This window comes from Silene latifolia, chromosome X, assembly GCF_048544455.1.
Source record: "Silene latifolia isolate original U9 population chromosome X, ASM4854445v1, whole genome shotgun sequence".
In the NCBI taxonomy this organism is placed as follows: Eukaryota; Viridiplantae; Streptophyta; class Magnoliopsida; order Caryophyllales; family Caryophyllaceae; genus Silene; species Silene latifolia.
This window is the reverse complement of record NC_133537.1, coordinates 52,791,912-52,809,020: the sequence shown is the minus strand read 5'-3', so window position 1 is coordinate 52,809,020 and position 17,109 is coordinate 52,791,912. Positions and strand designations below refer to the sequence as shown.

Genomic DNA, 17,109 nt, shown 5'->3' with positions numbered 1-17,109 from the left:
TAGGGAATCTGTAGTTTAGGCGGCATTAAAATTGGTACGACCTAAATCGCATGCCGGTCGATCGACTGGGTTCCCAGGTCGATCGACTGGCCACGCTGAGATTGGTTCGTTTTAATTGTTTTAATTGTTATGTTTTACGAATCGAGTGCACGCGACTAGTTGAATGTTTATGAATTGACCGACCCAATAAAGATCGAAAGATAGGGAAGGGAAATAGCCTGCCTAATTAAGACAACTAGATTAATTAGATCGAAAGATAGATTAATTTATATCCTTTAGTCACTTTTCAGGACGAAAGTCAGTATTAGTGGTATTAGGGACCTGTAGCGAGATCGGAAGATGCTACCTGTGAGAGTGGACCGAGAGGACCTCTTATTTTCCCGTCTCACGTGTTTGATTTAGACCTACCTAGTATGTTGCCGCCGAAACTATTGTGAACCGACCATCTTAGCACCTTTTTTATTCTTGATTTCATCTACTGTTTAGTTATTTGTCTTTTATTGCTTTTAGCTATAGATCAACTCAAAACAACCCCCACACTCTTTTACTTTAAGACCGAAATTAAGACAACTAATAATTACATCTGCCTCTCTGTGGTTCGACCCTGTTACCACTAGCTTCTGTTAGTTTTAATAGGTTTATAAATATTATTTTTGGTACTCACAACGATAAGATCTTGTGAGTGTGCACCATAAGGAGAAGCACACGGCCTGTTTTGAGTCTTGTGGCCGTGGCTTCCCCTTTGCACGAGTCCTAGTCCTTTTGTTGTTATCCATTGCGTTCTAAGAGCGATCCTCGGGCAATGATAAGTAGCGTTTCAATCGTGTAACACGCGAGCCGCGTGTGTGTCGTACGTTAGGCGTGTAGTTGTATTGTATTTATATCGAGTTATAAATTTTCAATTGTTGTTGAGTCGGCATGAAATGCCAGGGTTGTAATAGGTAGATCCCCACGGCTCCCGCTCTCACACTAAGACTTGTTTGTTTACATTGTTTGTTGCTTAGATCAATCAACCCACATGCTAAACAACAACATTGACGAAGTTAGTGTAGTTGTATCTAAATCGACATAGAAACTTCACATGCTAGGGTATAAAGTGAATCATTTGCACTATCATTTCGGAGTAGCTATGACTTTATTCACGACCATTGCTTATTGGTGTAGAGTCTGTTATTGCAACGGGCGGGGTTAGATGTTCTTTTTGGGCTTCCTAACACGTCACCTCACGACGAGCCTATGTCTTTGGTTAGCAGATCCGTACGATAGACTTTGTACTGTTTCTAGATCTCGCTAAGATCTAGTGGCGACTATAATAAACCATGTTACGAGAAACGCTTCAAATGCCGGTGGAGTTATGTCCACAGGTTGTACAAAATAAAGTACAAGTCTGATTCTTTGATTGAAAAGCTTAAGGCCAGACTTGTTGTTTTTGGTAATCACCAAACATTGGGCATCGATTATGCAGAGACATTTGTTCTCGTGGCTCAAATGGCAAATTTTCGTACCTTCCTTGCTGTGGTAGCTGCCAAAATGGGATTCTTTATTAGAAGGACATACATAATGCCTTCTTGCATGGGGATTTGAATGAGGAAATATATATATATATGAAGCTGTCACCTGGGTTCCAGTCCAATGTCCCCGGAATGGTATGCATATTGAGAAAGTCATTGTATGATCTGAACAGGCTCCGAGATGTAGGTTTGCAAAGTTGGGTGATGCTTTAAAAAAATATGGGTTTCGTTCGAAGATTCAAATTCATTCCAACTAATCCTTGTTCACCTACACCCGAGGTAACGAACAAATTTTTTTATTTTTTTTATTTTTGAAGAAAACACCCAAAAGGGTATTATTATAATAACGATCGATCAAACACTACAATATCGTGAGTGTTTGGTGGATGATTTTCCATCCATACCTCTTTACAACAACTCTAGGAGTAATATGCGTTAGCGCGTGCGTAACACAATTATTAAGCCTACTAGTATGTGACCAAATAACATAAACAAAACCATTACATAAAACCTAAATATCATCGATAACGTGAGAACAACAACTTCGTCCTTGGCTTTGCGTCTTCAGAGCTTCAATGATGACCAACCAATCACTCTACACCATAATATTTCGATGTCCCTTCCTGAGCGCTTCTTCCATCCCATCCAACACCGCTACGGCCTCCGCTACATATGGTTCCCAACTTTGCTATCGCGAAATAACGCCACCCCATAAGACCGCTCCTTGCCCATCTCGACATACCATCCCCGTATTCACACCCACTCCCTCCCCCCCCCCCCCCGCATCAACGTTCACTTTCACATACTCCTCCGGAGCTCCCCTCCCCCCTTCATTTCCACCATCACCCCGCTGCCCTCCTAGCACTCCACCCTCGTTCATGCCAGCCACACAACACATGATTCACCCTCCTAACCACCTTACAAGGTTCCACCCCCACACCGTCAAAACTCACTTTGTTCCGCTGCTTCCACAACGTCCAACATCCCAACATCAATTTCATCTACTCCGCTTCTCCGATCTCCTTCCACCTTGCTTCCACCGAACTTAGTATGTCACACTCTCTCTCCTCGTCTTCCCATGCAAAGCCCAGCCCTTCCCACGCCCTATTTGTCACCCCAAAATCCCAAAATAAATGAAGACTCGACTCATTAAAATCATGGGAAAAGAAACAGAAAGAAGACTCACCTCCAACTCGAGCGACAATGTTTGTTTTTGTACCCAAAGCTTCCTTACACAGCTACCAGAAGAAGAGCTTAACATAAGGCTAGATGATACGTGCAATTTGTATAGTCTTTTTAGGCTTTTATTGCACGCATTTCTATGCCTTTTTTATATCGTTATATATTGCAAAATGTACGCATTTTAGGCTTTTAATGCACGCATTTATATTCCTTTTTAGGATTAATTGATTGCATTCCCCCTTTGCTTACTTGATTAGGATGGAAAATAGCTCCCTTCCCTCGACTAGTTCGACTGTTGTTCCATCCTCGACTGAGACGGTGGTCCCTGCTGTTACCATCGTCACTCCGACTGTTAGTCCAGCTGTTTTGTCTAGTGTTTCCCCTACCATTACTGCTGGTACTATTTCTGCTGCATTTGCTAGTTCCGTGGCTGTCATAGCTAGCTCTGTTTCGGCCTCTATAGTTTCTCCTAGCACGGCTGCTAGCTCTGTTTTTGCTTCCGTCTCTGCTGCTTCTACTAGCACAACTACTGCTAGCACTTCTAGTACCGTACCTACTCCGGTGACTACCTCTGCTGCGTGGTCACCAGCTTTCACAGCCGCTTACCGGGCTGCCTTAGTACCTCGCCCCGCTACTGGACGGGCTTCTTCTTCAGGTACTAGAGTACGGGGTCGCGGACGAGCCACACCCGCTGCTGGCTGGGTCACAATCCGCGTCGATGAGTCTCTTGACCCGCACCCCGACTACCCTGAGGTACGTTTTGTTAACGCTATACATCGTACTCGTTTCTTTGGTTTAGAGAGCTGTGATTTTACTTCAAAGAAGTTTTTGTGTCGTAAGTCGCTTGAGAGGTTAGGTATTTACGAGCATGTAGTTGAGAGTTTGAACGGGACAGGGATGGCCGGCCTAATTATCATGAGTGCCATGACCTACAGGAAGCTGACCCTCGAGTTTTTCAGCTCCTTCACCTTTTCTGCCGGCTCATACGCCACTAACCCTCTTAGATCTTGTGTTTCCTTCCGGTTATATAACCAGACCACGACTTGGACCCTAGAAGAGTTTGGCAGTAGGTTAGGTTGTATTCTACCGGTGACTGGGACACTCCTAGGAAGGTCCTACACATCTTGTGGCGGACTTTGGCACAGACACCTTATGCGGAGCGCAAGCTCGCTCACATCCACCTTCCCCCGGCCCGTTACTTCTTGTGTCTCATTGGTGGGACCATTTTTGGCCGTAAAGAACCATACAATGTGAACAACATTGAGTTGTCTATTCTCGGGGGCTATCTGAACATAGATAGCGAGGGCCCCTTTGTGCTTAACGTTGCTTATTTGACTGCTCAGTATTTTCATACTGTGGGGCAGAAGACTTCGGGCACCATTGTCTGCGGTGGCATAGCCACTTTTCTTGCCCGTTCTATCTTCCCCGTCTTCCCTCGTGACTTACACCACCTAGACACTGATAAGTACCTTAACCTGGTAGTTATGTTGTCCATGACTTGGCTTGCTTCTGACCAGCGGACTTGGAAGATATGTGGCTCCTTTTCCGAGGTCTTACCTTGCACCACCCTACCTCGTCTTGTCCCTTTGCCTACTGTTATGGGTAGGATATCTCCACTACTACCCATGTTTCACCTCCCACTTGCTCCACCTCCTACCATGTCCGCTTCTAAGAAGCAGAAGAGACCTGAGACCGGAGAGGGATCCACACCTTCTACGGGTGGCCAGACTTCCACGGCCATTCCTACCACGATCCCTACTCCTAATCCCACTCCTCCACCTGACCAGACACAGCCGGTTTACCCGGCTAATTTTGTTCCACCTCCACCTTTTGAGGCGTCCGCGGTCCTAGACCAAGGGCGACGTGACAGTTTGCTTCTTGAGCTTCTTAGCAGGCAGACTCGTATGGAGAGGGACATAGATCTTGCTTTGTTCCCTTTATACGAGTATCACATAAGGAGAGGACATCCTGTCCCTGAGGGCTGGCCACACCCGTCTCTCTATCGGTACCCAGCTGAGGGGTACCCACAGCCGGCCAGCGAAGCAGACACCGCTGAGGAGGAGGAGAGAGTACGCGCTGAGGAGACGAGGAGGAGGCAGCAGCAGGTGGACCCAGACTTCACGGTGGAGGACGAGGCTGACGAGTAGCTACTGGTCTACTCACTTCCCCAGTTTTTTGGCTGGTTTGGGGAAGCTCATGTTTTGTATGTGCATTCTCGCTCTCTTATCTGTTTTTGTCTTCTTTTTAGTTATTGTTTTTCATGCATTTATCGGTTGTATTTTCCTGTTCCCCCGTATATATCTACTGGTGTATGCTGGAGGACAACCAGGGCGTTGTCCGTTTTGGTTTGGGGAGGGTAATGTATCCTTTGAGTCTACATTAGCATTTGTTTTTGCATTCACGTTTCATTTTTCCGCTTGCATTGCATTTATTTATTTCAAAAAAAAAAAAAATTAGAATAATTTCAAAATCAAAAAAATATTCACGTTTCATTTTGCATATAGGTTGAGTCGGAACGGTTGATTTCCGTGATGATATTGCACTGTAACTTGTCATTTTTACTTGAGCCTTGCACTTTATTAACAGTTATTAGCTTAGTCTTGTACATATCTACGAGTTTTTGTTCAAATATAGCTGACAGTGTAGACTTGACCTTATAAATTGGTAATCAACTTACAAGTTCCGAATTTTAGAGCCTTATAACTGGTGACATTCATGACCATTTTACATAGGAATTGAGACTAGTACTCATTGCATAACATGTTTATCATTTTTGCACATTTATGAAATTCGATTTCTTGTCAATTTCATACATTCAGGTTTGTGGTCGGCGTCACATGCAGGGAGGCGCTTGAAAATTTCCCTTTCTTTCATTTTTTACCCATTTAGCTCCACTTAAGCCAAATTTAGCCTTTTTGACCCATTAGCTACACCCATAATTAAGCCTGCCTTGTCAAGCTAGTTTAGTGTGACTTTTTCGGTATTTTGATCCATGTTGCGAGTTGGCTCGTATGTTCATTTGATTTGAGTTGGTAGGAAAATGAGGAAGGATCAGAAAATAAAAAAAAGACATGAAAAAGAAAAAAAAGAAGTGGGACGTGAAGGAAGGAAAAAAAATGAAAAAAGTTAGTAAATTGAAAAATAGGACCGTATTAAAAAAGGGAAGTTTGTGACGGTCTACTTCTTTGTTCTTATTCATATACTCTTGAGGAGATAGTGTATTTGGTTAGTGAGTTGAGTGCCAATGAAGGGTACTTGTGCTTTATTTTATAGTCAGTTGAGATTCGGACGGTCTTATATGGTCCTGTTTAGGAACTAGCTTGACCCTTTACCTTCACATTCCCATAATTTGTTTTGCCCTTTCTCACCTGAGCCTCACTTTCCCATACTTTTTGTAAGCCCTTGGCTGTGACGGACATTGTTGGTTGGAATGTGTGCATAGTACTTGAATCATCTATAATTTTTGTTGCATGCATGTTATGTAGGTCGCAGTTTAGGTGAGTGACTGTTTCTCTTTCTCTCTTATACATATATTCACCCTTTGCTTCATGAGAGAAGAGTGGCCACGTGAGAGTCCGATTTTGTTGGTCTTGCAAGGTCGATCGGTCAGCTTTATTTATGGACATCTTATAACTCGTTTGGGTATTGACCGCTGTGGCTATAACTGTAAATTTTTGTTTGCATTAAATTGATTCAAGTAGACAAGTTATAGCTAGCTCTGAGTTTTCATTTCCGTTCCATTAGTTTGCATTTAGTTTACTCGAGGACGAGTAAAGGTTCGGTTTGAGGAGATTTGATACGTGCAATTTATATAGTCTTTTTAGACTTTTATTGCACTTATTTTTATGCCTTCTTTGTATCGTTATGTATTGCAAAATGCCCCGAATTGGCTACTTTGGTTTGTTTTATCTAAATTCCATAAATGAACCTGGAAGTGGTGAAACCGTGCCCTATTCATCCTGTTTAGCATGCATTATGAGGAGACGGGAGATATTGGAGCTAGAGACCTGCCTTGGAGTTCGTGAAGGAAGGTCAAGGGAGCTGCTAAAGACGAGTTAGAGGCTGAGTTGAAGGAAAAGCACTCGATCGAGAGGATTCATGGTTCGATCGAGTGGATTGGCTGGACAAACGGGTCGATCGAGTTGTTCTATTTGCTCGATCGAAATGCTGATTACTGGAGTTCCTCGATCGAGAGCTTTATCTGCTCGATCGAGAGAAAATGCTGGAGACGACCACCATCGAGTGGTCTGAATCCACTCGATCGAGAGGTTTATTAGTCTATGCGGGCTTTAGTAACCCGTGATAGTTTATTTTTGTGAAGTTTTCATTCCCCTATTTAAGAGAAACGTATTAGGTCATTAGTATCTATCTTTCACATATTTTTCATACTTTTGCTTTGAAACCTACTGCTTAATCTTTCTCTTAATCCTTGCTCTTTGCTTGACTTGTGGACTGTTCTCTACGTGGATTCATAAAGATTGTATTCACTCTATTACTCCTTAATCTTAATATTTATTACTTTGCTTACTTTAATCTCTTGTTCTTTTTAATTATAGCTTTTTCCCTAATCTCGTTTATGCTTAATTATTATTGTTTTATCATGTTTCTAATTAGCATTCTTAATATTATTATTGCTGACATCATTAATAACATGGGTAGTTAATTCCTTTTATGTCGGGACGAGGAAATCCATGGTAGGATTGCGATGATGTAGCGAATAGGTTAGATGATTTACTTGTAAGAATCTATCTCCATAGCAATTTAACTGTAACATCAATTTAGTTGAGTGCACGCTTCTAAATTACATTAATCTGGTTAAGTTTACTCCTAGATCGGAAGATTGGATTAAATAGACATGCTATGAACATTAGACTACCCTAATGAGGACGGAAGTTAAGTTAGTGGAAATCTAGGGTAGAAAGTGGACCGGAAGGACCTTTCCTATATCCTTCCCACAGTAGATTGACTAGGCTATTTGCAGCTGAATCGATAGATTACCATGGGGAACCGAAATCCTCGCATACCCTCTTTATCTGATGACCTATAGCGTACTTACTCGCTTTTATTGCTCTTGTTAATCTCTCTTTCCTTTAATCTCTCAGTAGGTTAGAAATCAAAATTAAAACCCCCCATTTTGTGACTTAAATAGACGGACCTTAGATAGATATCTTGCCTCCCTGTGGAGAATCGACCCTACTTATCACTAGCTTCCGTTAGTATCTTTAGGTTTATTTTTGGTACACAAACGACAGTATCACTAGACCGGAACTTTCCAGAGCTTATTCCACAACCATTTCTCTGGTTCCCAGTTCGATTGCTCCGCCATATCCATTACTTCCCTTCCCAATAGCTTGTAAGCCATCTTAACCGAGTAAACACCATCCCTTTCAGGCCCCCAATACCATATCTCTGGACCTCAATCATGACTAATACGAATATTAGTAACTCGCTCACGTTCAAATGGTAAGAGAAGTTGATTAATTCTCGCCTCATCCCAATCGCACCCACCCGCTCTAATTAAATCCGCCACCACCATATTTTCATTACCACTCGAACAAGGAGATATAGTTCGACCTAGTTGCGTGCTTGGCACCCACGCATAACCTTAGACCAAGGTTTTCATCCCATCCCAAATCCGCAAACTCAACCCTTTCGTTAGGACCACTCTCACCTCAATCAAACCCCTCCAAGTATAGCTCGAATTGTGTCCAAGCCATGAACCCATAAAGTCATCTGGCGGGTAGTATCTAGCCTTCATAATTCGTGCCCACAAACTATCCGGACAAGTCATTAAACACCAAGCCTGTTTTCCCAGCAACGCAAGATGAAACTGTTTAAAATCTAGAAACCCCAACTCACATTCCCCCTTCGCTCGGCCTATAGCCCGCCATGCCACCCATGACACTCCTCTACAACCTTTGTTGTGTCCTCATCAGAAGCGAGATACCATAGATCTAAGTTCGTCACAAAAGTTGGCGGGGATTTTAAAAACACTCATCACATAGGTAGGGAGTGAATTGGCACCCGCCCTAGACAAAATTTCCCCTCGTCATCCTTGAAGCCTATTCCTTAAATGATCTCTAATGATATCCGTAATCACCTTCTTGGACCGTTCTATGACAGTGGGCAGCCCCAAAAAATGCTTTTTGTTCCTCTACTTCTACCACACCCAATCTCGCGGGAAGTATACTCCTCCGCTCCTCCGCAACCCTCTTACTGAATGAGACCGTAGTTTTATCAAGACTTACCAGTTGACCTAAGGCCACCTCATATCATCTCAATAACCTATTAATCACATCCGCCTCCTCCACAGTCCCTCGTGAAAAAAAATACTATCGTCAGCAAATAAAAGATGAAAAATCAAAGGAGCAGTACTAGAAACACAAACCCCATGGAGCGAATTATCCTTGACCGCTCTTTGCATAAGATTTGATATAGCCTCCTCACAAAGAATAAACAAATATGGGGAAAGATAATCACCTTGTCTGAGCCCTCTAGCTGGCCGAAATTCCTCCACGGGTGCACCATTTGTAACACCCCCATCTGCCAAGGAGCCTTAACAAGACCTTCCCTAGCAGATAAGGGCGTTACCATCTTAGTTGCCCGAGGATAGTAATAATCAAATGTCGATAAAAGAACAGTTATATTAAATTACAAGTGATTTAAACAAAATAAAGGTACAACACGTGACTACTATCAACTATGTAAAACTTTCTCTCCCATGACTCGTGGTAGACTCGTCCCTCCAAGCACCTAGCTATGATCCAACATCAATCTGCCAAGACAGACTGCTCACCATAGTGGATCACGGCAGACACAACATAAGAAGATAATACAACAACACCAGAAAAGGTCAGCAACCAAAGGAACAAAATATAGAAGCAAACACAACACACACAGTATCACACGTACACCACCTCTTCCAATCAACCACACACCTCTGAATGTCCGAAGGTCCAGTCCTGCCAGATTGCCAGTCGCCACCAGTAACCCACACCGCCAGTGAGGGACCGCAGCCATTCCCACCTAAGCCCCTGTTGGGGCTGGTGTCCTTTACAGTTAGTGCAAGGACTTATAAATCTCTAAAAGGATCAAAGGGTATACTTTTGTATTATAACCAGTTGGTCCACGTTTATCAATAACGGTTGGCTTGCTAGATAAGTTTGACGTTATTGTCATACAGATGGCGGTGATCAACTGGTCCCTAAAAGTCACACCTATAGGATACGTTTGAGAGATGTGACGGGATGAAAATACAGTCATGTTGATGCCAGAAAATTGACTAAGCAGTTAGTCCGAGTTATTTGACTAGTAATTAGTCAAAATGCGATGTTGAGATATTTTATTTAATACGGATTAAATAATAATGGCTAAGGCGAATTAAGCAGTTAATTCGTAAATTAAATATAAACGATTATATTTGATTAATGTATATTGAATTAATTATACAATATCGTCTTTGTCGGACATGTATTAATAATTCAACTAAGTCATGTTACTAGTTGATGTTTTAATAACCGATAACCGATGACGATTTATAATTAAAAACCCGTCGTATACATTTAGCAAATTTTGAGTCGGACCACGAGTTAAACATAAGAGGAAGTGGAAGCCCACTTCCCCATGTGGATCTCGGTTTGGCCGAATGAAAGGAACAAAAGGAGAGCTTCTCCTCCTTTCTAACTAAATCATTCATTTTGACAAAAATATTAGGGTTTCAGAGTATTTTTCTCTGAAATTTCTAGATCTCACATCGAATAACCTCACAATAGCTCTCTCAATATTGCAAGTCAATTAGAGAGCATTTCTAGCACAAGGGCATAGTCTCAGACGGTCTTGGGTGCAACGATTAGGAGGAAATCTACTTTGATTTCTGTTCTTTACGCCGCACATCAAAGGACCCGAGGTTGATTCTTAATCTTTATCGTTTTCTATTGTATTTCGTTTATGACCATAAATTGCATGTTAAATTTACGTTATAGTCCTAAATTTTAAGGGTCTTATACGGATATAACCCTACAAGTGGTATCAGAGCGAGGCCACGTAAATTTTCATTGTGATTTCTCATAAATCGATTTGAAACGATTTTGGTTTTGCATAAAAACCGTGCGGCTGGTATATATTTTTTTTTACACGGCTGAATTTTTGTGCATTGAAAACCGTGCCATGTGATACACGGCTGATTTGTTTTTGCATATTGTTATTTTACTCGATCATTATAGCAATATGTTAAAGTTTTGCAATTTGTTGATTTAATTTTACACGAATTAGATCATTTTTGAAATGGTTTTGTTTCGAAAAATCTGTTTTCACGAGGGTTTTAAGTTTTCAGAACTATTTTGTCTCGATCGAGTGGATTTCTTTTCGATCGAGAACTTTTCTGTCATGTTTTTACTCGATCGAGTACATGTTTAACTCGATCGAACTATTTTAAAACCCCCACTGCTCGATCGAGAAGTCCTCGTACTCGATCGAGCAGTATTGCTAATATGAGTCCTCGATCGACCTCGAGTCCTGTCGATCGAGTACTTCCTGTTTGGCAAACCTCTCGATCGAATGGCAGCATCATTCGATCGAGCTCTTTTGTTGCTCCATCGAGAACTTTTGTCCCTGGATCGAGGGATTTCGTTTTGGCAGCATTGAATTTTATTCTTTTTGTTTTAAATTCTCTTTTGGCCATAAAATGTACATCATACGGATGTTGTACACTCGCTTGATAGTGAAACGGTTCACTCACGTACCATATAGTTATTTTAAAGCGTATTTAAAGTAACGGATTGTAATGGATTAAAATTAAACTGATAGAAGCGGTTTTATCACATAATTTTAATCATTAAAAGGTGGTTTGGATAAATTTAACATAATTACGGAATTATGTCACGAATAAATTTGTTTTTAGTTGATGCATTTCAATTATCGTTATTTTGAATGTTTTGAATGCTTACATTACGTATTTATTTATTTTACAATCAGTTGTAACTTAGTGTGGCCTTAGTAGAACGTGTTACCGTAATGATGGAACACGGTCTTGGTTGTATTTTGAGATCTCGTATATCCATTTTATTTTTCCCTTGTAATTACAGTTTTTATTTAGAATGTAAATAAGTTTATATTTTGTAAATTTTAATTGTAATTTTGAGAAGACTAAAGATGGAGATCGGATGCTCACTCCCGCTGCATGGACAAAGATGGAACATCAAGACAAGCTTCTCGGGTCCAACGGTGGATTCCAAAGTTGTATTATGTTCTTTTTACTAGGATAGGCCACACTAGGAATTTTATTTACGTATTGCATTCTTTTATTTATTTTATCGTAACGATAGATTGCATCATTTTCCGCCTAAAAACCAAACCACCTAATAATTGCATGAAAACTGACTCATATAGAGATCTAGAAATTTCAGAGAAAAATACACTGAAACCCTAATATTTTTGTCAAAATGAATGATTTAGTTAGAAAGGAGGAGAAGCTCTCCTTTTGTTCCTTTCATTCGGCCAAACCGAGATCCACATGGGGAAGTGGGCTTCCACTTCCTCTTATGTTTAACTCGTGGTCCGACTCGAAATTTGCTAAATGTATACGACGGGTTTTTAATTATAAATCGTCATCGGTTATCGGTTATTAAAACATCAACTAGTAACATGACTTAGTTAAATTATTAATACATGTCCGACAAAGACGATATTGTATAATTAATTCAATATACATTAATCAAATATAATCGTTTATATTTAATTTACGAATTAACTGCTTAATTTGCCTTAGCCATTATTATTTAATCCGTATTAAATAAAATATCTCAACATCGCATTTTGACTAATTACTAGTCAAATAACTCGGACTAACTGCTTAGTCAATTTTCTGGCATCAACATGACTGTATTTTCATACCGTCACATCTCTCAAACGTATCCTATAGGTGTGACTTTTAGGGACCAGTTGATCACCGCCATCTGTATGACAATAACGTCAAACTTATCTAGCAAGCCAACCGTTATTGATAAACGTGGACCAACTGGTTATAATACAAAAGTATACCCTTTGATCCTTTTAGAGATTTATAAGTCCTTGCACTAACTGTAAAGGACACCAGCCCCAACAAGCTCCCACTTGTCCGTACAAGTGTATGTGCAATGACGTTATCCGCACTAACTGGAGGACACAGCTCCAACAGCCCCGCTCATCTAATCCGAGCGATAACCCATGTTCCTAAATGTGCACATCCCCTCTGCGGCGGGTTCCACAGAGGGCGAATCAAGGGCGTGAAGCCATCCTCGCAAGTGATTCCACTCAGCCGAGGACGCACCTCGAGAACCACAAATGAACAATCACAATGACCAATCACAACCAATCCACGACACCATCAACAATACTAAAACCAATCTATACAATACAATTGATACACTAGACAGCCAACAGTACTGAGTAAGAAAACCTACCATTAGCAAACCGCAGCGATTCCGCGCACGACCATAAGATAACAAGCAACCGTCGTAACCACCTATAACAACAAGCATAACCATCCATTACTACTACCATAACAACAGCTGAAACCAAGGGAGACGATGATGATGATGATAACATACCTATACAAAGCAATCCGGCATCAAGACCGCTCCCCGACTCAAGCATCCCATTCCTATGGTGTAACTACTCTCAAAGGCCTCAAGGAGATGAACCATGGTGAAGGAGGAGTGAAATGACGGCATCTAGGTTAAGGAGAGAAGGAGAGAAAGGATTTAGGTTTCGCGATATCACGATATATAATTGCTCGCTAGACTCCCGTTACTCGATCGAGTAAACAAATTACTCGATCGAGTGGCCTCTACTCGATCGAGTGACTAAGCTACTTAATCGAGCAGCCTCCGCTAGATCGAGTAACCAAAAATTCAAAGGTTTATAACGTCACAAGGTTAGTTTGTAAGGTTTCTGAAGGTCTAGATAGGTGTCTAAGTTCATTCAACGGGTCTCTAAAAGGACTGGTATTACACCTTTAATAAGGACTGAAAAAGTGACAGTAGAAACATACTCTATAACCCGACTCATAAACCCTTCATCGAACCCCATGATAGTAAGAACCCGTCTATAAAAACCCCATTCCACTTTATCATACCCTTTCGCCATATCCAGTTTGATTGATATATGCCCTTTTATATGCCATGAATTCTTCATATAATGGAAAATTTCAAAACAATTAAAATATTGTCTGAAATTAGCCACCCTATCGTAAACACACTCGATTTTCCGAGACAATCTCCCCCAAAAACACCTTCAAACGATTTGCAAGGACTTTAGAAACAAGCTTATAAACCACATTGCAAAAGCTAATTGGTCTAAAATCACGCATTTTATCTGGAGCTTTCCTGTTCGGAATTAAGAGTATATTAGTATTATTGAGTATCTCCGGCGATGTATCTCCACGCAAAATGCTAAGAATAGAGTTAACCACACTTGGACAAATCACGTGCCAATAAGTTTGAAAAAATAGCTCATTCATCTTATCCGGACCTGAAGCCTTTAAACGATGCATTTGGTTGGCCCTCAATACTATATTCATGCGGTCTAAAACCGTCCCTCAAGCCCTTGTAGAACATCATAAAATTCGTTGGTTGAGTCGTCGCAAACAAACCCATAAATAATCATATGCCACCTTCGCAATAGCCTCCTCACCCACCAGTTCAACCCCCTTATCATCGATATATCTTCCAATAAAATTCTTTGATCGCCTATCGCTTGCTTTAGCAGGAAAAAATTTGGTATTACAATACCCATTGCGAAGCCATAATGCTCGTGATTGTTGTCGCCAATATAGCTCTTCTTGACTATTTAAGTTCAGCAATTACAATAAGCAATTTCCTTCTCCGTCTCACCCCCTCCTTCACCTGAGAGCCCTTAATAAAGCGAGCTAACTATATCCGCTTATTGTCAATAGCCAAACCTATATTCCCTATTTATTTTCTTCCACGCTTGTAATTCTTTCGCACATGCTTTGATCGAAGCAACTAAATCCCCTCCTCCCTTCTCATCCCCACTAATCACAGCCTCCTCACATCCCTCCTCTCCAACCCAAACCTGCTCGAACCTAAACCGTCTTTGAGATACGTCCCCCATATCTCTCTTATCAAGAACAAGTTTGATAGAAGCATTGTAATACCCCATAGTTTATAAGACCTATACTCGGTCGAGTAAACCGAGTACTTGACTGAGTGAGTGACCATGTGAGACCTCTAATTTTATGAAAACATTCTTATGTTGAGTCACTCGACAGAGTGGAGCTTAACTCGACCGAGTGAACCGGGCACTCGACCGAGTGCCCTGTCGCTGTCAAGCTTTTTGCACGGGATTGTGGTAAGAGGCCTGTCACTTTCTAATCCTTATTTTTCAGATTTCCTCCCCTAAAAAAACACACACCTTATCCCTCCAACTCTCTAGAAACATCTCTAAATATTACAAACACTATCCATAAAGATCTATCACTCACATATGAATATTTGTCTTCTATTTCTTGTTCTTGCTCATTTGTTAGCATTTGTATGTTTATCCTTAATCTTTCGCCCTTATTATTATTTAGTAGACCTTAATTTCTCTAGTAGGTTATCTTAAAATTAATTAGGGTTTTTACTAATTAAGTGGGGGTAATTAAGAGGGTTAATAAGTATTATTAGTTGTTGTAGAATATTTTGTGATAGTATTATGTAATTTATGTAGGATGAGATAGTTTAATGAGATGGATACTTGGTGGTTTCGAGTGGCTTATGGAATATTCTAAAAGGTTGGTTAATCCTACTCGGTTTCAATAAGCATAAATGGTTGCATGTGTCATTTTTGTCTTGTGGCTTCATAATGTTGTTATGTGTTATTTGTGACATGGTATTGAGTAGTGGTGTTGGTCTCATATGAACATTGTAGTTGCACGATAACATGGTAGTTGGCATTCGTTGTTATGACACATAATCTGTGGAGGTTGCATCTTGGCATGATAATGACGTAAGGCGACTTGAAGAGTTGGTATGGTTATGAGTACTTGGTTGATTGAGGAGATGTAAGGCGTTTAGGAGACCGTCTTACGCTTGAGTCTCCTCTTGGAGCTTCCCATTCCAAGAGGGATGTGCACATTAATGACTTGAGTACAGAGGGACTCGTGCGGTTGAGGCACGGCGTCTGGGACGGGATCTGGTTGGCTTCCGGACCCGGTACCACGGGTGCGTCTCGAGTACCTATTTGTGAGGTGTGCTATCGTGGGTGTGTCCCTGGCACCGGTGTGGTTGTGCGTACGACTGAGCGTGTCCCGGTACCGGCGTGGCGTTGTATGGTCATGAGTTATGCATTTCATTAGCATGTTGTATACTTTTATATTGCATCGTGTCTTATGTTTATTTATCGAAACTGACGTGTTTGGGTTGTGTGTAAATTGTCACCTATTTCCAGCGTGGCCTGTGTCGATCCATATGATATTTCCGATCATATGGGAAGCAGTCATTTGCATGTAGGTTTTGGTATCACGTGGGAGACGGAACGAGCAACGAGCCATGGTGACATTCGAGTAGAGCATAGCTTTGTTAGAAGAATATAGTAGTCATTAGTTGTATCATTTCATTTATTCATTCTTGATTATGTAATTCATTAAATTCTTTATTTATATTAAATGTTTCTTAATTGCAACTCTGATTCACCGCCTCGGGAAACCGAGATAGTAACATCCTCCAATTACCTTGGCAAGGTAAGAAGGGGGTTTTACAAAGTGGTATCAGAGCGAAGATTTTGGAAGCTAAACCAATGAACCAAAATGAACCTAGGTGTGTCTAATAAAATGAATCCGACATGAGAACAATAGGAGATAGGTTTTTGTAATACCTCGCAATTTATTAGACCGTACTCGAGTGGAACCTGGGTAGTGGCTGGAAGTTTCTGAAAAAGAGTCACTCGATCGAGTGGCTGTTCACTTGACGGAGTGGAGCTTCACTAGATCGAGCGAACCTGGCACTCAATCGAGTGCCCTATCGTTGTCCAGCTTTTTGCGCGAGAATGGTAGGTGGTGTACCACTTTCAAACCTTATCCTCCAAACCTAGCCTCCATATTTGAAGAAGTTCTTGCCAATCTTTTCTCTAGTTCATCCACCACCTTTGTAAGTTGATTTCCATTTTTATTTCCTTAATCTTATCTTGGTAAACCTTAATTTTCCTAGTAGATTATCTCATAACTAATTAGGGTTATGAGTAATTAAGATGCGAAATTAAGGGGATTAATAAGTATATTTATTATAGTGGATTATGGTAATGAATGTAGTAATTAATTTGTGTAGGAAGCTTCATTGATGAGCCTTTCTAGGCCATAACTTGAGGCTTTGTAAAAATAATCTTGAGGCAGGGTTTTCCCCACTTAGCTTTAATAATATGAATGTTTAATTATGTATTT

The 17,109-nt window shown here is 40.9% G+C and overlaps 1 protein-coding gene across 1 annotated transcript; it reads right to left on the bottom strand.

Moving 5' to 3' along the window:
• Nucleotides 1-13,652: 13,652 nt before the first annotated feature.
• LOC141617370 (uncharacterized) lies at nt 13,653-14,852 on the bottom strand. Its single transcript, XM_074434557.1, has 4 exons — nt 14,632-14,852; nt 14,323-14,515; nt 13,963-14,208; nt 13,653-13,859 (listed from the first exon to the last, which is right to left on the bottom strand). The coding sequence occupies exons 1-4, from the start codon at nt 14,850-14,852 to the stop codon at nt 13,653-13,655; spliced, it is 867 nt and encodes a 288-aa protein (XP_074290658.1).
• Nucleotides 14,853-17,109: the final 2,257 nt, after the last annotated feature.

What these genes read in the sequence shown, in the direction of transcription:
- LOC141617370 (XM_074434557.1), bottom strand. Translation starts at nt 14,852, where the DNA reads ATGGGGTATTACAATGCTTCTATCAAACTTGTTCTTGATAAGAGAGAT. An exon ending in AAAATAAATAGGGAATATAG is followed by an intron (nt 14,516 to 14,631) that starts GTTTGGCTATTG and finishes GAACTTAAATAG; the next exon opens with TCAAGAAGAGCTATATTGGC. An exon ending in TCCTTGCAAATCGTTTGAAG is followed by an intron (nt 13,860 to 13,962) that starts GTGTTTTTGGGG and finishes CATTATATGAAG; the next exon opens with AATTCATGGCATATAAAAGG.